General features: G+C 41.2%; 1 protein-coding gene across 4 annotated transcripts in view; it reads left to right on the plus strand.

Moving 5' to 3' along the window:
• The first annotated feature begins 295 nt into the window (after positions 1 to 295).
• Positions 296 to 22,043, plus strand: part of GLRA2 (glycine receptor alpha 2) — a 155,978-nt gene continuing 134,230 nt past the window's right edge. For 3 of the 4 annotated variants that reach the window (XM_074967157.1, XM_074967162.1, XM_074967153.1), the window contains exons 1-2: positions 296 to 804; positions 2,912 to 3,045. In XM_074967157.1, the coding sequence (XP_074823258.1) occupies positions 737 to 804; positions 2,912 to 3,045 (202 nt within the window). In that variant the 5' untranslated portion in view covers positions 296 to 736. Of the gene's footprint in view, positions 805 to 2,911; positions 3,046 to 22,043 lie in introns of those variants that run through there. The other variant, XM_074967173.1, reaches the window with a different exon arrangement.

Below are 22,043 nucleotides of genomic sequence, written 5' to 3' on the forward strand. Positions count from 1 at the left end.
CTGCACACGGGGAGGCGGCGGGAGAGTTAGTCGCTCTTTGGGGGGCGGGGGGGGACGGCTCTGAACTCGAGTCACGTTCTGTGCTTGCTGCCCCCCCGCCGGAGAAAGATGCATGCGCACAAGCGGGGCTCGGAGCTGTCCAAGTGCTGAAATTTATAGGCAGGGTGAGCTCCCGTCTCTCTCATTCCGGCACAGGAGCGTAGCTTTTTCTGCAGCCCACACCAATCATTCCACAGCAATATTTACAACTCGCTGCCCCGGAGGGGGGAAAGGGGCGGGGGGGGGGGGAGAAAAAGAAAAGAAACAGCCCCACGACGACTCATAGATACTGATTTCCAAAGCAAAAGGGAAATCAAACAAACCCACAGCAGACAGCTCTCCAGCGCGCCAGCGATTTCCTTTTGCATGATGTTCTTAAGATAGCAGGGCAATTTTTATTTTATTTTTTTCATCATTCCGTAAAAGCAGCCGGGGGAACCACCAGTTCTGATGCTTTGTCTGTTTTGTATTGGCTGCTGGGGATGAGCCTGGGTTTGACCTGACCATGATTCCGAGGACTGGCACTTCTTATTTTTTACCCCCAATTTGTAGACATCCAGATCTCCTCTTTTTGATTTTCAAGAAAATCAAATTATTGCTGGATTTGGGAATCTAGACAGCACAAGGTACTTGCCCCTGCTTCTCTCTGGAATCGTTTCTGGGATATTTTCCATAATCATCACACAAAACAGGAGGAATGAACGGGCAGCTAGTGAAAATTTTGATAGCCTTGTTTGCATTTTTCTTAGAGACAAACCATTTCAGGTAGGTGAAATAACTGTATGCTGATATTTACCAAAAGGTGTGGAAAACATAGCTATAAGCAACCACGTTACATTAACCTAGTTTATTTGCTACGTCTGAAAGTGCTTCATATTAATTTTATATAGGCAATACCTTTTACACTGGAAGAGCCCCGTTGCTTGGTAACACACAAAAAATCCCAAGTTTGTGCAATACATTTTCCACTTCTCTGATTTAAAGACACGTTTTAATAACATATTAATAACGTCTACATAGCTGAACAACATTTTCATCGTTTTTTTCCTTTTGGAAAGCAATTTACTCTCTCCACTCCCACTGGAAGTTATTTAGTAGGTTGCCTTGTTTTTTTCCTCCCAAGCTGTGGGAATGATACAACCAGTTTTGTCAGGGATGTGGTTATTTGTATCTAGAGAACCAGCCCTCTGAATCTGGGAAGACCTTGAACGAATCAATAATTCCTTTACACTCCTTACTTCAAGCAGCAGTATATAGGAATGTTCTTGAAATTTCAAAGAAGGGAGGAGATATTGCTTCAGTTATTGAGTTTTCCTTACCATTCCAAAAAGACATTGGAAGGTTATTTGTCAAAGCAATGGTTCACCTGAGTTTTATTAATGTAATATGTTTGTGTGTGTGTGTGTGTGTATACATACATATAAAAAGTGTGTGTGTGTACAGTGACAGAGTGAAATATTATTTATATTTGCAAGTTTGGGATGACCACATCACTCAGCATGGTGGTTCCAAGTGGAAACACAAGTGATTTGTGTTAGGTCATTCCAAATAAGTATACTGAATGGCTATCCACTTTTTATTATTGTGTATTACATTTTACCAGCTAAGTGGGGAATAACCTTTGTTAAAATATCAAAGCAGTACCATGTCATTGTCAGAAAAATGGAACTTGCAAAATATGGTGATAATATCACAAACGTTGAAGACAACATAGTATTCTAACAATTAAATATTTTAGTGGGGGGAAATAGTATTTATTTCCTTTAGATTTCAGATCATCATGTTTGGCTGTTTACAGAGAGGTACTCACACACTGATGATAAAAAATAGTAACAAGAAATACTGCTCAAAGTGAATGATGTCTTTTGGGCAAATATTTAAATACACCAATACTGTAGAAGACATTGTGATAGGATTACTTCTGATACCTCTCAGAGATTATATTAAAATATAAAACAGATAATTTAGGAACCAAAAGAATTAGTCATATTTTAAACTCACTGATTAAATAATGGTTATGATAGAATCCATGTCCCTGCAGTCCAAATTTGTTCAAGTGCTTAGGGAACAACCATCTGAGATTCCCTTCCTCTGAAATATCTAATATGCTGTATCTACAAAGCTACAAAGGCATGGTGGTACTATTAACTTAATGTTAAAACCTCAAGACACAGACCTATTCAAAAAAGTCTGGATATAAATACAAATTGATGGTAAACATGGGGGAAAGGACTATTGTCATTGCTTGCTGTGGGTAGAAGATTAAAATCAGATGTGTTTGCTTCCCTTTTCTGGGAAAAAAAACATACAGCTGGTAAAGAACTGGGTCTCTAATTAACACCATTTAAAACCAACTTAGATGGAATCTGTAAAGACTATTGCTGCTCCTATGTTTTTGTTTTGTTTTGGATATTAACAAAGTCAACAATTTTCACTGTTTTGTGATGAGTTTTGCCAATCATTGTATGGAAGTTTGAAGCCACTTTAGGACTAGCTTAAAGTGAAAACTGGTTTCAGTAGCATACATGTAACTCTGACAATAACATGAACTGGGAGATCAAAGTCCACAGGAGAATGCTTTAAATAATCAGATAAGTTGAAGACATCTATTTAAAATCCTACAGTTTTAACAATTTTCTTTTTATAGTCTTATGTATTCTATAGAGCAAATTGTGATGCACAGATATATTTCTTTTACTTGAAACTTATTTTCACTTCTAAAATAAAGTTTTCTGATCCATTTTCTACCCATCTATTCATTAATACAATCAATGTTGATGAAGATTTTTTTAAAGAGTATTATAATTTCCTCCCTAAACATAAAGGCAATGAGAGCTGAATCATCGCTAATGGTGGCTAATAATTTATTTAGGGCGGCTTTCTGTAAAGAACATGATTCCAGATCTGGAAAATCCCCTTCACAGACCCTGTCTCCTTCAGATTTTTTGGACAAATTGATGGGAAGGACATCAGGGTATGATGCAAGAATCAGACCAAATTTTAAAGGTAAGTTTCTCTATGTCTATTGATCAACTAATTGGAAGTCTTCTTGACATATTATGGGTTTTGTTAACTTTACATCTGTGGCCTGATTCTCCTTTCCACTATTCCACTTTTGCAGAACAATCATTCCATTGAAACCAATTATTTCATTGGCATAAAACTGGAGAAGCACAGTGGAGAATCAGGCCCTTGGTGCTTTAGATGGAGCCTTCTTTTGGAATTTAGCCATATATTAAATATTTGTAAAGGATCCAGGTTTTGGTTTTGCTAGAAGTCTCTTCTGTAAATCTCTCTAGTTGCTGATCTAAACAATAAACAGAAGAGTGTTCCAGGTTCCCTTACTAAATAAAATTGGATTTGCTGATTTCTGAAGTTTCTAGACATACAGGGCTAAATCCTGAACTCTCAAGCAAAGCCCAAGTAAAAGGGCTGCACTCACGTAAAACTCTGAAGGAGATGAGGGAATTAGGGGCCAGGGTACCCACATAGTAGGCTTTTTCCAGCCATTACTGGCTATGGGGTAGGATAGTGGACATAGCCCAATTCTCCTTTCCTATGCTGATTTAGGGTTACCTAGATTTGTGCTTTTGCTTGGACACTCCCTGCCCTGCCCTATTCTCACACCATTTTCATTGCTGTGTGGAGAATTGCCATAAGCATCTTAGCATCAGCACATGTGAGGCTGCAGATGCTGAGGCTTCCACAACTGTGGCCACTAGTCAGTGGATAAGCAGTGTTTTCGCTGCTTTTGTCCTCTCAGCATCCATGCCAGTGAGTTCAGGATTTGGTCCCCAGACAAGAACAGGGGAGATCAAGTTTTCTCTTAAGCGTTTAGAATGGCTCAAGAGCTCTACAGTTCGACCAAACTGCCTTTTTTTTTTTACAAAGAAATCTAGGCTCAAAGTGAAGTTATTTTTTGAAAAGTGACTATGTGAAAATGTACTCTCTTCCTCAATAGCTCTGCTCCCCTGTGTGTGTATTTCAGATGCATATCTGTTGGCTTTGGTGACTTTTTTTTTTTTTACTTCTTTTTACTCCTATTAACCCTGCAATGAAAACTGTTGGTGTGAAAAAATATTGTTCAGCCAGTGGATGCTACTAGTATGAGAGAGGGAGCTCACACATCAGTGACAGCAATGTTAATTAAATTTCAAATCAAGAACCATTTTCTGCCTTCAGTCCCTCCTGTGAAAACTGCTGAATTTGTAATGTGGAATCTTTTTTACTGTTTATGATGCATGAGCCAGAAAGAAGCTAGTGTGACTTCCAGATTCCAAGTAAAGCTGATGAAACTGGCAGACAAACTGTGGCCCCAGTTCAGGAAAGCACTTAGGCATTGACATCAATGGCATTTAAGCATGTGTTTAACATTTAGCATGTGCTTAAGTGCTTTCCTGTAGCAGGGGCTGTGTTGTTATAGTAAAAACAACAACCCCAAACCATTTTCTGCTCTCACTCACACCCCATGCAGTCACATGGACTTCAGTGAAGTCTGACAGGGTGTAAAGGAAGGCCAAATTTGTCCTGAACTGAACAGATAAATAATTGTTAAGGACAGATTCTGCCTGGCCATTCCATGGGAGTGTAGTTGGGGAGGAGAGTGCAAGAAGCCATCCCATGCTACACCTTGTATACATAAGACCAGACACAATAGCAGTCTGTATACACAATGGTTCATAGATTGTTTCTTCCCTTTTTCCTGGGGGACATGTAGCACCTCCAAGGTAGAAGGGTGGGAGCAGAGAGGCCTGTGACTCTCTCCTTCAATGCACTGGTAAGCAGAGCTGACTGGCTGCGTAGGAGATAATAAGCTACATCCAGTAAAAGTGGGGATGCTGTTCCATTCCAAAGTGCTTGATATGAGTTACTTCCAATGTTCCCCCAGGGAGGTAGTGGCTCCCCACTGGTTCCAAAGGAGGGCTGTGCCTGCAAGGCATAGTTAAGCCTTGGATGTCAATAAACACAGAACCCCTCCCCCAATGCTGTTTTCACAAAGTCATTTTTCAGAGCAGAATTTCACTTTGTAGCATTTTTAAATCAGAAATTCAACTTCGATATTTGCACAACTTCCCTTCTTCTGAATTTTTCTGTGAAGGATCTAACAGGTTACATCTCATTCTTTTTTGTTGTCCCATCCTCTCTACAAAGCCATCATGTTTGGTGAACCAGAGTGAAGATGCTATGCATGGAGTTTTGAACTTCACACCACCAGTGAAAACCCTGAATAACCATAAGCAGTGTTGTTGGCCTATTTACTATATATCCCAGGTTCCAGTTAGTTAGCTGAAAAACACAATTTTGGCCAATGTCCAGATCTCATTAAAATTTTCCAAAAAGTACAAGTAGAAAGCATTGTCTTTCTAGTTTTTGCATAATTTCCCCTTAAAATAAATACATGAATAAATAAAAAGGCAGATGGCTTGTGGGGAGGATCATAGTGAATTTCTGTTATGAATCTGGATATTATAAAGGTGTTATTGTTCTGAGTTCAATATTATGATCATGTTACAAAATATATTTCAGTTTCTAAGATTTTACTGATCTATTTTACTTTGCTTTTGTGATCGGAACCATCCATACAATAGCAACATTCAAAGTAGCAGAAATGTATTAAAATGTCAAATTATTACATTATTGATTACATTGTATATTTGAAAACAATATATTCATTAATTTAACCCACAAAGGTGTTTACAAGAAAAGTCTCTTAAAAATAGGTCTATTATTTGACTTTGCATATGGTTATGGAACAGGTAAATATTATTAACTGCATTTTACAAAAGAAACTGTGAACCAAAGTACTTTAGATATTGTTTATCATAGAATATCAGGGTTGGAAGGGACCTCAGGAGGTCATCTAGTCCAACCCCCTGCTCAAAGCAGGACCAATCCCCAATTTTTGCAAAACAGGCGGTGGGACCATCCCCCCTTGCAGGGTCCCAGACTTTGGGCTCCAGCACAAGCCCAAACATCTACACCACAATTAAACAACCCCTTAGCTTGAGCACTGTGAGCCCAAGTCAGTGGACACAGGCCAGCTGAGGGTGTTTAAATGCAGTGTAGACATACCCCTAGGTGGCCTGCACTTTATCTTGCATTTACCCGGTACTTAATTTGAAGGTCCTAATAGCTTAACAAAGGACAGTGAAATGAATGTTAATCCATATTTAAGTTTAAATATTTAAAGGCCCAATCCAGTTCTGATTTAAGTCAATGGGAATCCTTCCATTGTCTCAAGTCAGCATTGGATCAGGTGCTATCACTCAAGCTGATGTTTCTCTCTTTTAGCTACCTTGTCGGGAGAACCTTGTTTCTAAAAGATAATAATTGCAAGTTGTCCTGCACACACAGTTCGCTAACATAATATCAACATCCTGTCTTAAATTACAAAAACAAAGAAACTCTAAGTGGAGAGGGGCACTTTCTCTTTAACTTACTTCATTTTTTTTAGGAATAGCTGTAGTAATGGAAGAGGGCATCTGTGCCATAATATGATAGCCAAGGATATGCTTTCTGGTAGATAAGAGCAAGAGATAATGAAGTAGTGTTGCAGTGTTCTGGCATGGATTACCACCTGTTTACCTCAGGCTGACTCAACATGATGTGCAAAAGCACATGCAATGGCATGATGGCCATGCATCTCAACAACTTAATCACAACATGGGTCATGGGGGTGACAGACAGCCTAAAATTAGAATCTCCTTGCATTTGTTGACCTTTAAAGTTATTTTAATTATTTTTTAATTTGTTACAACTCTATAGTCTACAAACAAACTTAAAATGTAAACACACACTACAGCAAATCAAATGTGAAAAACCATTTTTCAGCTATACTAGTCTATCCTTCACACCAAATGCAGTCAGAATGAACACATCTGACAGTCTTTCAGCAGAAGTTTGCAATGGATTCTCACTATCGTTCAATCCTGCAGGCTGCTGAGCACTGCTGAAAGCAGCGTAAAGAGCCAACCAAAATGTCAGTATTGAGCTGGGTGAAATCCTAGCCCTGTCAAAGTCAATGACAAAACTCTCATTGTCTTCAATGGGGCAAGGATTTCATCTCCACTGTTTGCTCAGTACCTGTACACTGAGGTTTAACAAAGTAGGAAAAAATGAACACAGCCCTCACCAAAGTGAGCAAATCTCTACATCCACACTGAAAAGACCACAGGTGAAGAGGGACAATGGGCATGAAAGGGAGTGGAGGTAAGATTCTCAGCTCATGTAAATTGACCCAGCTCCATTCATTTCAGAGGAGCTATACTGATTTACACAAGTTCAGGATCTGGTTCAATGGGCATAGGTGCTTATATGCAATTCAGTGAATGCCCTAGATTTATTTTAGGATTTTCAATTACTCCTATTGCCAGCCAGGAGCAGCTCGCTCCAGTGTGCTTAATAGTTGCAGCTAAAGGAAAATATGAGTAGGTGAAGCTGTGAGGGACTAACCACTGGCATACCTGCTCTGAATGGTTCTCATGAAACAGTTGATCATATTCAGCCTGGCTGCGTTGACCTGAATTCAGAGGCAGGGATCCAGTGGCTTTTGCTGGGAGGGTGTGGGGGGGGACATGGATGACAAAGACAGCCCAACAAGTGGGAAATGCTGGACAAGAAGGGAAGGTGGTCTGGGTGACCAGAAGATGTATTAACACATCTTCTCAGTAGTCTATGCCATGGAATCCTGCCTGTAATCTGAAGCTGCTCCCTAAGTGGAAATTCTGAGAGAGGACTTCTTTGACATGCTGACCTCACAAGACAATTCCCCTTTGGGGCACGGGAGAATTAGCTGGTGCAGTGGGAAGTAACATGCATCTCCCTGCACGAGCTTTGGTGAATCTATTTTTCTCACAGCCAGTGGCTCATGATAGCTGTTGAGCGTAATGTTCTCACCAGCCCACAAGCACCATCTCCCTTCAGCTTTACTCCACTCTCTTCGGCTTAATTCCTTAAGGGATCATGAGGATTAACAAAGCACCGGGCTCTGTCAGTGACTCAGAGTCACTCTCTAACAACCCTCCTCAGCTTCCCTGAAAAATCCAGCCCTATGTGGTAATTCACCTTTCCATTTTGCTGGAATTTTATAGTAAGGATTTTATGCAACATCCTCAAAACGGAATAGTATTTTAGTGTTGTTATTGCATGCCTTGGGACCGATCCTGCACGTGCCTCTGCAGGAGAGGATGACGGTCTAGATCCAGTTATGCCAAGGGCCTCCCCATCTGGCTGACTAAGATAGTTATCTGCCTGCTTTGAGCTGTGGGGCATCATTAAGCAAGTGGAATGGGGGAGAGGGGTCTCTGTGTGGCAGGCGGTGGGGAGGATTTGGCCCCATTGTCTCTGAGGGTACATTCTATTTTGGCATAGAAGAAGTTAACAGTGTTGGTTACAGTGATGCTGTTAAACTTCATGTTCATAGCTATAGTTACATCTAGCTGTTTTCCTTTAAGTCATGATTTGTTAAAGAATCTTTCCATTTTTGTGTGCACTTACATTTAGGGGTCCATCAGCAGTGCACTTTCCTTTTTCATCCGATAGTGTAGTGCTGCTATTGCAATATATTGTGTGGTATCTTACCCCAAAGCTGTTGTTTCTGGGGCAAGAGTGCATGTGAAACTCACTCAAATCTTGTGAAGAGGGAGGAAGTTTGGGCATGTAATGGCTGTAGTTGTGAAAGAGTAGCTTGTTGTTATAATTGTGCCATCTCATTTTTGTGCTTAGTCAGTGGGTTTAAATCGGATAATAAACATGGACTAAAAATTAGCCTCACAACTGTTACAGGAAATGGCTTATGCACTTTAGCTCCTTGGCACCAAGTGTCAGATTTTCCCTTATGTTTGAATCCATTGCTTACTTGTTTGTCCACTGCAAGTACCTGAAATAAATTACATAAGCATTTAACAAGAGAAAGAGAAGCATTATGTGACAAGGGAAGGGGAATGAATGGAGCCACAGTTAACACGATACTGTCATTTCTTGATGGGCTAAGAGGAAGCAGTGTATGCAAATGACTCAACATGAACCAAAAAATGCCAATTTAAAATAAATACCTTTTTAAAAACTCCTGTAAAATATAACAGATAAAAATTGAAAACCTCACCATGCAACGTTGGCTATGAAACTGGAGAGCTATGGCCAGACTTCAGTGGCTAGCAGCAACGTCCCTCCTAAGACCAGACAAAATGAGTTTTAAAAAACTGGGTGTTTGTCATACCATTCAAGATCCACAAGGGACAAAACCAACAAATGGCAAAATCCTGTGGTGTCTTGACTGGGTGCGTCAAAGGAGCAAAAGGATGCAGCTTACCCTCCTGCTAGCGCATCCACATTGCAACTAGGCAGGATTCTCCTTTGAGAAGCAGGTGGCTGGCCCTGGCCAATGATCTGTCAGTCTGGGGACATGACCAAATAGTCATCCTCAGTACATATATGCTACCATTGCCTGTGAGCGTTAGGGGGAACACCAGTATGAGGATAAATATCAGGAACAATATTCTGCCCTGAAATACTTCCAACTGAGTTGAGGAAGTTGTGTGCATATCTGAGTGAAGAATTTGGCTGTCTATAAGGACAAACTATTCATAAACAATTGTTTTATCCTTTGTGTGAAACACAGTAAAGGGAATGCTACCCAGCCTCAGTCTGTTGGCATGCACAGGTCATCTTCTGTTTTAATGGATAAACCTATTTACCATAGCTATGCAAGAAACATCCTCTTTTCTATTTCTGTTTAAATTCCTGTATACCTGCTATAGTCTGCACTGGTGGGGGCTTATGTTTCATGCCCATGACTCTTTAATTTAGGGTTCTCTTCCAATATACCAGTGAGGCCAATGGGAGTTCCATGGACTGAAAGTGATCACTGTCATTATGGTGTGTTGTCTTTATTCAGAATCAGTGATTTAATTAAGCAATATCAGTGCATTTGACTGTTGCTATGGAATATTGGTCTGCTGCTGCCACTTAAACTACAGAGGGAATTTTCGAAAAACAAATGTCAAAGCAAAACCCAAGATCTTTGATATCAAAGAAGGAGACAGTGATTTTCTGATAAAATTCTATTTAAATTGTTTTATTTTGATCATATTAAATTGCTAAATATCCTGCATAGATTTAAATATTTCATGCAATGGAGATTGATGCACTGGAATTACTCACTCAGCTAACATCTTGATGTGTTCCGATTGCCTTAGAAAACACATGCAATTGACATATATATTTAATGTGTATGGATATATAATGTGTTTATGTATTTATATATACACTTAAGAACATAAGAACAGCCATACTGGGTCGGACCAATGGTTCATCTATCCCAGTATCTTGTTTTTCAATAGTGGCTGGTGCCAGATGCTTCAGAGGGAATGAACAGAACAGGACATTCTTCTTTGAGTGCTGGTCCCTGTGTGTATTCCACACCAGGAACCTGAGTCCAGTAATTCTTCAAAGCAGTGTTCATTGGCTCACACATGCCCAGTAGCTCTCCTTGTGCTCCCAACCAAGGAGATAAGAGGCAGTGTGGGTCGATGCCTCTCCTGTTCCTTCTTACCACTGCATGGCCTGAGTTGGAATTGTGTCCTCCTTCACTCTGTTGTGTAACATGCAAAGAAAGAAAACATGTGTAACTAGTTATATACCTTGGCTTAGTAATTGGTATTTAAAGTATTTCTTTTCCCCCAGTTGGAGAATCCCTCCCTGGCTCCAGGACTATGCACAGAGTCCTGGGATTCAAGCATTGCATATTCTGCCCTTGCTCCTTCTCCATTAGTAACAAACATCAGTGGTGCCTGTACTGTGTTGGTGAGGTGCATATCTCTGCAAAATGCAGTATCTGTTGCTCCTTCCCACCCAGAACTCAAGAAACCCGGGAGCTTAACCTATGAAAGCACCTGATGGAGAAAGCTGAGGCCCCTCCCAATCTGTGCCAGGGAGACCCTCCCCCCTGTATATTTCCACAGTGAGTTACTCCACTATTGAATTCTCTTTTCATAAAGTTGTGCTTATATTGTTCCAGAGGAGGCATTGGTTACAACTCCAAGGGCAATGCTTGTCTGCTGTCTTGGATGAACATCCTCAGATGTGCCTTTTCTTCCATTCCCCTACTTCCACAAGTCCTGGGGAAGATACATCGTGACAGAGCCAACATCATTCTTCTAGCTCCCTACTGGCCCAGACAGTTCTGGTTCATGGAACTTCCAACAATGTCTTCCCACTCACCAGTCAGAATCTGCCCATTCCCAGATCTCCTAACATCCCAATCTGGGCTCATTCCAATTCATGGCCTGGTGTTTGGATGGAGTCAGAAATAGAATGCTCATGCTTGGCCCCCATTCAGAAGATCCTTAACCAAAGTAGAAAGGATTCTATTAGAACCTACTATCTGGCCAAATGGAGATGCTTTTTGACCTGGGCACAACTCCACCAATGTTCTACAGATACCTTAAGCATTCTGGTTGTCCTAGACGATCTTCTGTCCCTGAAAACTTCAGGTCTTTCTATTAGGTCGCTGTGAGTAAACCTAGTAGCGATTAGTGCCTTCCTCCCTCTGGTGGAAGGATGTTCCATCTTTACTCACCCTGCTACAATATGATTTATGAAAGATCTCATCAGGACCTACCCACCAGTGCTTAAACCTACATCTCAATGGGACCTTAACCTTGTCTAGTCAACACTCACAGGTCTGCCTTTCAGAGCCCTGACAATGTGTGCCATGTCCCACCTGTGCATGAAGAATGTAGCATTCTTAGTGGCTGTCACTTTGTACAGGGAGATCACGGAGCTCAGAGCTACCATGGCTGATCCTCCGTATACAGTGTTTCACAAGAAAAGTTTTCTGTCTGACTTCACCTCAAGTTTCTCCCTGAGATTGTTTCTGAGTTCTGTATCAAACAATACACTTATCTGCATTTTCGTCTGAAACCCCACTCTTCCTCTGAAGACAAGAGACTTCACTCCTTTGATGTTCGGCATGCCCTGGCATTCCACCTGCAAAGAACCAAACCCATTAGGAAATCACCAAGACTTTTTAATCACCATAGCAGCGAGACGGTGTGGGCAAGCCATATCCTCCCAGAGGATTTCTAAGTGGGTTTGGGGATGCATTTTACAGTGCTACAAGATAGCAAAACTTCCTCTCCCTGGAGCTGTCACAGCTCATTCTATGCAAGCACAAGCTGCCTCCATGGCATCCCGATCAAACGTTCTGCTGCAGGACATCTGCAGAGTGGCCACCTGGAGTTCTGTGCCCATGTTTGTGATACACTATACCCTAGTTCATGCCTTGGCAGCAGTGGGATCAGCAGTATTGCAAGAATTTTTGCTACCAACTTCCTCGCATCCACCTCCAGTCTGAACACTCCTTGCCAATCACCCATGTGAGAAATACACATAGGGACCAGCTCTTGAAAAAGAAATGGAGGTTACTTATGGTAACTGGAGGTTCTTCAAGATATGTTGTCCCTATCTGTATTCCACTACCCGCCCTCCATCCCCTCTGCTTCAGATCCTGTTGGATTTGCGGTAAAAGGGAACTGGAGAGGCATCGACCTGCACTGCCTCTTATACTCTTGGCTGGGAGCATGAGGAAAACTCCTGTGTATGTGTGGGCCAACGGACACTGCTTTGAAGAATTTATGAACTTGGGCATTTGGTGAGCATGCATACCCCACTGTGGAGTATAGATAGGGACTACACATCTCAAAGAACCTCCAGTTACAGTAAGTAACCTCCACACTTATCGATGATCCATCCCCTGTCATCCAGTCCCATCTTCTGGCAGTCGAGGGTTAGGGACACCCAGAGACCATGGGGTTGCATCCCTGACCATCATGGCTAATGTCCATTGATGACTCCAAGATCTTTCTTGAGTGGTAATAGATAATTTAGACCCTATCATTTTATAAGCATAGTTGGGATTACATTTTCCAATACGCATTACTTTTTATTTATCAAAATTGAGTTTCATCTGCCATTTTCTTGCCCAGTCACCCAGTTTTGTGAGTTCCCTTTGTTAACTCTTCGCAATCAGCTTTGGACTTAACTATCTTGACAATTTTGTATCGTCTGCAAACTTTTGCCACCTCATTGTGTATGCCTTTTCCCAAATCATTTATGAATATGTTGAATAGCATTGATCCCAGTACAGATTCTTGGGGGACCCTGCTATTTTCTTCTCTCTTATCTGAAAACAGACCATTTATTTCTACCCTTTGTTTCCTATCTTTTAACCAGTTACTGATTCATGAGAGACCTTCCCTCTTATCCCATGACTGCTTACATTTCTTGGAAGATTTGTTGAGAGATCTTGTCAAAGACTTTCTGAAAGTTCAAGTACACTATACCCATTGGATCACCCTTGTTCTCATGTTTGTTGATGCCCTCAAAGAATTCTAGTAGATTGGTGAGGCATGATTTCCCTATACAAAAGGCATGTTGACTCTTTGCCAATGTATTGTGTTCATCTATGTGTCTGATAATTCTGTAGTTTCAACCAATTTGCCTGGTACTGAAGTTAGGCTTGCTGGCCTGTAATAGCCAGGATCCTTTTTTAAAAATCAGCGTCACATTAGCTATTCATCAGTCATCTTGTACAGATGCTGATTTAAGCAATAGGTTACATACCACAGTTAATAGTTCTGTAATTTCATGTTTGAGTTCCTTCAGACCACTTGGGTGAATACCATCTGGTCCTGATGACTTATTACTATTTAATTTATCAGTTTGTTCGAAAAACTCCTCTACTGACACCTCAAACTGGGATAGTTCCTGAGATTTGTCACCGAAAAAGGCTCAGGTGTGGGAAACTCCCTCACATCCTCTTCAGTGAAGTCTGATGCAAATAATTCATTTAGTTCTCCACAATGGTCTTATTTTCCTTGAGTGCTCCTTTAGCATCTCGATCATTCAGTTGCCCCACTGAGAGTTTGGCAGGTTTCCGGCTTCTGATATACTTTAAAAAGTTGCTGTTAGTTTGTCTTTTGCTAGTTACTCTTCAAATTCTTTTTTAACCTTTCTATTTACACTTTTACGCTGGATTTGCCAAAGTTTATGTTCCTTTCCGTTTTCCTCAGTAAGATTTGAATTCCAGTTTTTAAAAGATGTCTTTTTGTCTTTAACTGCCTCTTTTACTCTGTTATTTAGTCATGGTGGCATTTTTGGGTCCTCTTACTGTTTTTTTTTTAATTTGTAATTTTTTAAAAATTTTTTAATATGAGCTTCTATTATTGTTTTAAAAAAAATTTCCATGCAGTTTTCAGGCATTTCACTCTTGTGACTGTTCCTTTTAATTTCCATTTAACTAGCCGCCTCATTTTTGTGTAGTTCCCCTTTTCAAAGTTAAATCCTACTGTGTGGGTTTCTTTGGTATTTTCCTCCCGACAGAGGTGTTAAATTTAATTACATTATGGTTGCTATTGCCAAGTGGTTCAGCGATATTCTCCTTTTGGACCAGATCCTGTGCTCCACTTAGGACTAAATCAAGAATTTCCTCTCCCCTCGTTGGTCCAGGACTAGCTGCTCCAAGGAGTCATTTATGGTGTCTAGAAACTATCTCTGCATCCCATTCTGAGGCGACATGTACCCAGTCAATATGGGGATAGTTGAATCCCCATCACCAGGGTCTACTGCTGCTCCCCAGCTAGAAGCATGGGCTGCCACGCCCAGTCTAAGTTAAGGAGCTTTACTCTTTTATAACAAAGGTTGACAAACAAGCAGAAGGCAGTCTTATGTCAATACCTTGTCCCTGGCTTCAAGGCCACCCCTCCCTGGGGTCTCTGGCTCTCCAACTTGTGGCAACTTCCTTCTCTCTTCTTGGAGCCACAGCTGCCTTCTTGTATTTGTATACAAACACTTATAACATTTGTCAGTATTTAGTTGTCCACCTTCATGTGATATAACTGAATGGGACTCTCTCATTTGACTTTGGTTCCTACCTGTGTTTATCGATGTTTGTCCTCTCCTTTTTACTAGGATATAGAGTATCCCCTTTAATAAATCATTCTCTAAGGGATGTGTCTGTCTGAATTGTGTGCTCCTCCACATCTGTCAGCTTTCCCCTAGCCCTTAGTTTAAAAATTCCTCTACAACCTTTTTAATTTTACATGCCAGCAAGCTGGTTCTGTTTTGGCTTAGGTGGAGCCCATCCTTCCTGTATAGACTCCCCCTTTCCCAAAAGTTTCCCGAGTTCCTAATAAACCTAAATCCCTGCTCTGAACACCATCATCTCATCCATGCATTGAGACCCCTCCAGTTCTGCCTGTCTACCTAGCCCTCCATGTGGAACTGAAACCATTTTAGAGAATGCTACCATGGAGGTCCTGGACTTCAATCTCTTATCTAGCAATCCAAATTTGGCTTCCAGGACCTCTTTCCTACCTTTCCCTATGCTATTGGTACCTATATGTACCATGATGACTGGATCTTCCCCAGCATGGCATATACATCTGTCTAGATGTCTCAAGAATTCTATCACCTTCGCACCCGGCAGGCAATTCACCATGCAGTTCTCCCTGTTATCACAAACCAAACTATTTATATTTGTAATAATTGAATCACTGATTACTATTCCCTGTCTCTTCCTAACAACAGGGATCCCCTCCCTGCGAGAGGTATCCTTAGGACACCATGACATCATATGGAAGGAAGGTTCCAACTATGCGATTGTTTCCCTCCACTCCAGTTGGATGTTCTCCTTCCCTGAGAGTTTCACCCTCCTCAACAGCACAGAGGCCGTCAGATTGGGGATTGGACCGTTCTACTGGGTCCTGGAAAGTCTCATTTATGTACCTCTCTGTCTCCCTTAGCTCCTTCAGTTCAGCCACTCTAGTCTCAAGAGCCTTTATTCAGTCTCTGAGGGCCATGAGCTGCTTGCACACACATGCCACCTGCCCACAAGGCAGGTAATCTTACATACTGCATTCAGTGCAATAAACTGGATAACCCCATCCTGCTGCTGGACTTCTGCCTGCATTATTTTTACTCTTGCAGGGTTGTTAGGTTGTTCTCTATCTGTGTGTGTGTGTGTGTGTGTGTGTGTTTGTTTTGGGCAGGGTGGGGGGGACTATTGGCTTAAGTTTGTAGAATGTTTATTAAGTGTATCTGGCTCTCATGCTCCACCTCTGAACTCTCTCACAAAACTTCCCTGTTTGCTGCTCCTCTTTGCTAGCTCCTCTGGTCACTTAGTTAGTATTTTATACCCTTGTTCTCCCTGAGTTAGCCCTGCCCCCTTGTCAAGGGATCAAAAAGGGATTAAGGATCAAAGGATGGCAGGCTAGAGCCTCTTTAGGGAGCTCTCATCCTTGCCTAGGAGGTTGCAAGGCTCAGCACACAGCCCCCCAAACAGAGCACATTACAAACTTCAATTAAGCAGGCACAGGGCAAGCAAACAAGCACACAACAACAAACTAACAGATGACAAACTCACCCCCAGGGTTATGTAATCTCCTCATTTGCCTGGAGGACTCCCTCGCAAAACTGCCCTGATTTGCTGCTCCCGTTCACACATAAGTGCACACACGCTCATAACAAACTGAAAGTGTGGAGGGTCCTTGGCTCACAGGGACTTCATATAATGGAAATTTAACTGCAATTTTCATTTCCAAATGACAGTAGCTTATAAAATCAGGTCAGAATGAGGTGTTTTTCTCGGAGAAAACCCCACAGCATATTTACCCTATACTCAAATGCTAACTTCCTGTTTCAAAACAAAACTTTTTAAAGCTTTGATCAGATTGAATGGACAAGTTACAACCACATAGAAATAGCTGTGAAGGAGAATTTTGCGGCTTTCATGATACATACCCCCTTGGAACTACAGTTTTTCCACACTTTTAAAGTGTGTGTGCATATTTTGTATATTCAAAACAGAATGTTAATTCATTTTTTCTATAGATGAAAAGGTAAATATTCTTTCATAAATCACTGCAATTATAATTAATTTAGGTCAATTTCTGCCACTCTTACATTAATTAGCTCCTTATTCTGCATGAAGCTCTGTTGCTTTCAATGGGGTTACTTGTATAGTAAAATGCTATTCAATGTGAATAAGGATTGTATAATCTAGAATGTTCAAAATGCAGAAAATCTAGAACCCCTGTGCCCCTGTGAAGCCTCACTGAAGTTCCTTGCAGCTTCTAATGTCCCAGAAGGCATAGTTTCAGTAAAGCAGGTAATCTAGCACAGATATAAAATGTGATTAGCCCAGTTAACAAGATGATGCCATTTGTTTTCATTTAATATACGGGAAGAATTGGTGACAATGACCGTTTATTGATGAAACGAATCACTGAAGTGTGTTTTAAGGAGGAATTTGAATGAAGAGAGAGTTGTTTGGTGCATAAGGGATGGGAAACTGTTCCATACATAAGAGGTAGCACAGAAGAAAGTATAAAGGTGAGTGGGGAAGGATACAAGTGATGTATCTATACTAATCTGGAAGGCTATGGTGGAGTTTAGGAACAATTTAGAGAGAGTAGGATGAAATGAGAGCAGAGTTATACAGGGTCAAAGAGGTGAGGACCAGGAGCTTGAGAATAAAATATAAGTTAATAGGTACCTAATGAAGGCATTCACATAGGGAATGATATGGCCTGAGAAGGAAGGGGAAATTATTTTCAGAGCAGCATTCTGCCTGGATTGCAAAGGGAACTAGTGGTAATACAAGGAGGTTAAAGAGCAGGAGGTTGCAGCCACTGAGGTGTTCAAAATGCAGAGAACTGTTCTCGTGGTAGAGGTGACAAGGTAAGGTGAATTATGACGAAATTAAGTAAAAAGCTGGCAGACTTTGGAAACAAAGTGAAGGAACAGGACCCAAGCAGAAAGGAAAGGAGTCAAAACTGATTCTGAGTTTGGGCATGTGGGTGAGGGAGAATCATGGAATTATTGGTCTTGATCCTGTATTCACTGAACTCCAAAGCTCCAATTCACTTCTTTGGTAAAGGACCAGGCCTTAGAGAAGGAAGGGAGTGGGAGGATTTGGGTGTGAAAATAAGGAATTCAGTAATAAGATATCATATGGTTTGTGAAAATGTATATGGGTGAAAGTGATCATGAAAGGATAGATTTCATAATTCTAATGAAAGGAAGGAGTGGGAGCAGCAGAATAAAGACAACAGACTTCAAAAAGAAGACTTTAACAAACTCAGAGAATTGGTAGTTAATGGCCCATGGGGAGAAAATATAACGGATAAAGGAGTTTGGGAGAGCTGGCAGTTTCACAAGGAAAAATATTAAAGGCAAAATTGCCAACTATTCCAATGTGAAAGAAAAATAGGAATAGGGCTGTGATGAGTTGCCCCCCTTTAAGATGCCACCTGGTGTACTGAGATACCACTGAGTCTGCCTGGACCACCTTTAACCTGTCTTGCTGAGCCAGGCTCTTAAACCTCCTTTAGCACACACACAGGCAGGGCTATGCAGAAAGACACAGACACTGAGATCAGCTCAGGGAAGGTTCAGCTTAAGGGACTTGCCCCAGCACTCAGGTGCCCACCTCTTGGAGTGCAGACCCAAAGGTATAGTGTTTTGTGCTGTATAGAATAATCCGCACAGTACAAGCTCATAAAAATTTGCCCTCTTCCTCCATGTGAAGAGAGATATGCACACCTTCTTGCCCCCTCCTCCAAGTTAGAAATTGCACAAACTGGGTTTAATAATAAACAAAACAAATGTATTAACTATAAAAGGCAGATTTTAAGAGATAGCAAACAGAACAAGGCAGATTACTAAGCAAAAAGCAAACAAAACAAAAAAGACAAAGCACGCAAACTAAGCTTGATTAACTAAAGAAATTGGCTACAAATAGTAATTTCTCACCCTAAATGTTGTCTCAGGCAGATTACACAGATTCTTGAAAACCATCTGCATTGGCCTGCAGCTTGTAACTTCGGGTATTATTACTCACAGGCTGGACACCCTTCCAGGGTGGGCTTAACTCTTCTCATCCCAGTTCAGTTCTTGTTGCCAGGTGTTTCCCAGTGTCTCTTTGTGGAGACAGAGGAGAACCTCAATGATGTCACTCTCCTGCCTTATATAGCTCTTGTGTATGGCAGGAACCCTTTGTCTTCCAGTGGAAACACATTGGCATTCTAAGGGAGGAGGAGTGGTGTCCAGAACCAGGTGACTCAGTCACATGTCTCTGCAGGGCTGTGGCAACCATTACTCGCAGGCTGTCTGGAGTGTCCACAGGAAGACTAAGCTCATTCACAGTCCATTGTCTTTGCTGATGGGCCATCAGCCCTGTCTGGCTTTTTCATTGTTGTACCTGAAGGGCTAGTTGTGGGTGTCTGCCAAAGTAGCACATTTGAAATACAGATACATGGTGTGACAAAGTTCCTCCTCTACCTTGGTGGGTCTTGCACTTATTGGCGGATTTGCTCACCTTAGAGCTTCACGGCAGCCCTCAGGCTTGGCCGTTTTTCTGAACCCACAGTCCAGATCAACTCCTCCTGTGTCTGACCAGGAGTTGGGAGGTTTGGGGGGAACCCGGGCCTGCCCTCTACTCCGGGTTCCAGCCCAAGGCCCTGTGGAATGCAGCTGTCTAGAGTGCCTCCTGGAACAACTGTGCGACAGCTACAACTCCCTGGGCTACTTCCCCATGGCCTCCTCCCAACACCTTCTTTATTCTAACCATAGGACCTTCCTCCTGGTATCTGATAATGCTTGTACTCCTCAGTCCTCCAACAGTATGCATTCTCCCTCTCAGCTCCTAGTGCCTCTTGCTCCCAGCTCCTCACACGCGCACCACAAAGTGAGCTCCTTTTTAAACCCAGGTGCCCTGATTAGCCTTCCTTAATTGATTCTAGCAGCTTCTTGATTGGCTGCAGGTGTTCTAATCAGCCTGTCTGTCTTAATTGTCTCCAGAAGGTTCCTGATTGTTCTGGAACCTTCCCTGTTGCCTTACCCGGGGAAAAGGGACCTACTTAACCTGGGGCTAATACATCTGCCTTCTGTTACTCTCCTGTAGCCGTCTGGCCCGACCCTGTCACAATGGTCCATATTCCTAGCTTCAGATACAAAAATGATACATCTGTACAAATTGAATAAACACATTCAGTAGATCATAACCTTTTCAGTGATGCCTCACATGAGCCAAAGTATATCCTTGCATAAAGTATATCCTAGTTATACTATATCCATATCACACTCCATATTCTTTATGGAAATATGCTTATAACGTCACAATGGCTCCATCAGAAACTCTTTAATGACCTGAAAAGCAAAAACAAATCCTATAAAAAGTGGAAATATAGACAAATTCCCAAGCAGTAGGACAAAAGAATAGTACAAGCATGTAGGATAAAATCAGAAAGGCTAAGGCACAAAATAACATACACAAAAGGAACATAAAAAGCAATAAGAAATTGTTCTATAAATACATTAGGATGAAGGGAAAGATGAAGGAAAGTGTAGATCCTCTACTTAGTGGGGAAGGAGAGCCAACAACAGATGAGATCAAGGAGGCTGAGGTGTTTAATGCCTCTTTTAATTCAGTTTTTACTAAAAAGGTTAATGGTGACAGATACTCAACAAGATTAATATTAACAACGAGGAGGAAGAAATGCAAACCAAAATAGAGAAAGAATCAGTTAAAGAATATTTAGATAAATTAGATGTATTCAAGTCAGCAGGTCCTGATGAAATTCATCTTAGGGTACTTAAGGAACTAGCTGAAGCAATCTCGGAACTGTTCGTAATTATTTTTGAGAACTCATGGAGGATGGATGAGGTCCTATAGGACTGGAGAAGGGAAAACACAGTACCTATCTTTAAAAAGGGAGAAAGAAGGAGAATTGGGAAATTACAAACCAGGCAGCCTATATTAGATGCCTGGGAAGATATTGGAACAAATTATTAAGCAATCAATTTGTAAGCATCTAGAGGATAATAAGGAATAGACAGCATGGATTTGTGAAGAACAAATCATGCCAAACCAACCTAATTTCCTTCTTTGACAGGGTTACTGGCATAGTGAAGAGGGGAAGCAGTAGTGATATATTTGATTTTAGTAAGATTTTTGACACAATCCCACAACATTCTCATGAGCAAACTAGGGAAATGTGTCTAGATGAAATTCCTATAAGGTGGATGCAGAACTGGTTGACCATTCTCAAAGAGTAGTTGTCAGTGGTTTGCTGTCAGACTGGGAGGATGAATCCAGTGGGAGTCACAGCAGTCAGTCCTGGGTCTGGTACTATTCAATATTTTCATTAATGACTTGGATAAGTGTGGAGTATACTTATAAAATGTATGGATGACACCAAACTGGGAGGGATTACAAGCACTTTGGAGGACAGGATTAGAATTGAAAATGGCCTTGAGAAATTGGAAATTGGTCTCAAATCAACAAGATGAAATTGAATAAAAATGCATGTGTGAAGTGTTTCATTTGGAATGGAAAAAATCAAGTGCAACTACAAAATGGGGAATAACTGGCTAGGAGGTAGTACTGTTGAGAAGAATGTGGGGGTTATAGTGGATCAGAAGTTGAATATGAGTCAACAGCATGATGCAGTTGTGGAAAAGGCTATTTTCATTCTAGGGTGTATTAACAGGAGTGTCATATGTAAGACATGGGAGAAAATTGTCTTGCTCTACTTGGCACAGGTGAAGTCTCAGCTGAAGATCTGTGTCCAGTTCTGGGCACCACACCATAGAAAAGATGTGAATAAACTGAAGAGAGTCCAGAGGAGAACAACAAAAGTAGTAAAAGGTTTAGAAAACCTGACTAAGAGGAAAGGTTAAAAAGACTAATTATATTTAGTTTTGGGAAAAGAAAACTGAAGGGTGATCTGATAATCTTCAAATATGTTAAGGTCTGTTTTAATGAGCACTGTGCTCAATTGTTCTCCGTGTCCACTGAAGGTAAGAAAAGAAGTAATAGGCTTAATCTGCAGCAAGGGAGATTTAGGTTCAATATTAGGAAAAACTTTTAACTATAAGGGTACATAAACTCTGGAATAGACATCCAAGGGAGGTTGTGGAATCCCTGTAATTGAAGATTTTTT

This window comes from Natator depressus, chromosome 1 (assembly GCF_965152275.1).
Source record: "Natator depressus isolate rNatDep1 chromosome 1, rNatDep2.hap1, whole genome shotgun sequence".
NCBI lineage: Eukaryota > Metazoa > Chordata > Testudines > Cheloniidae > Natator > Natator depressus.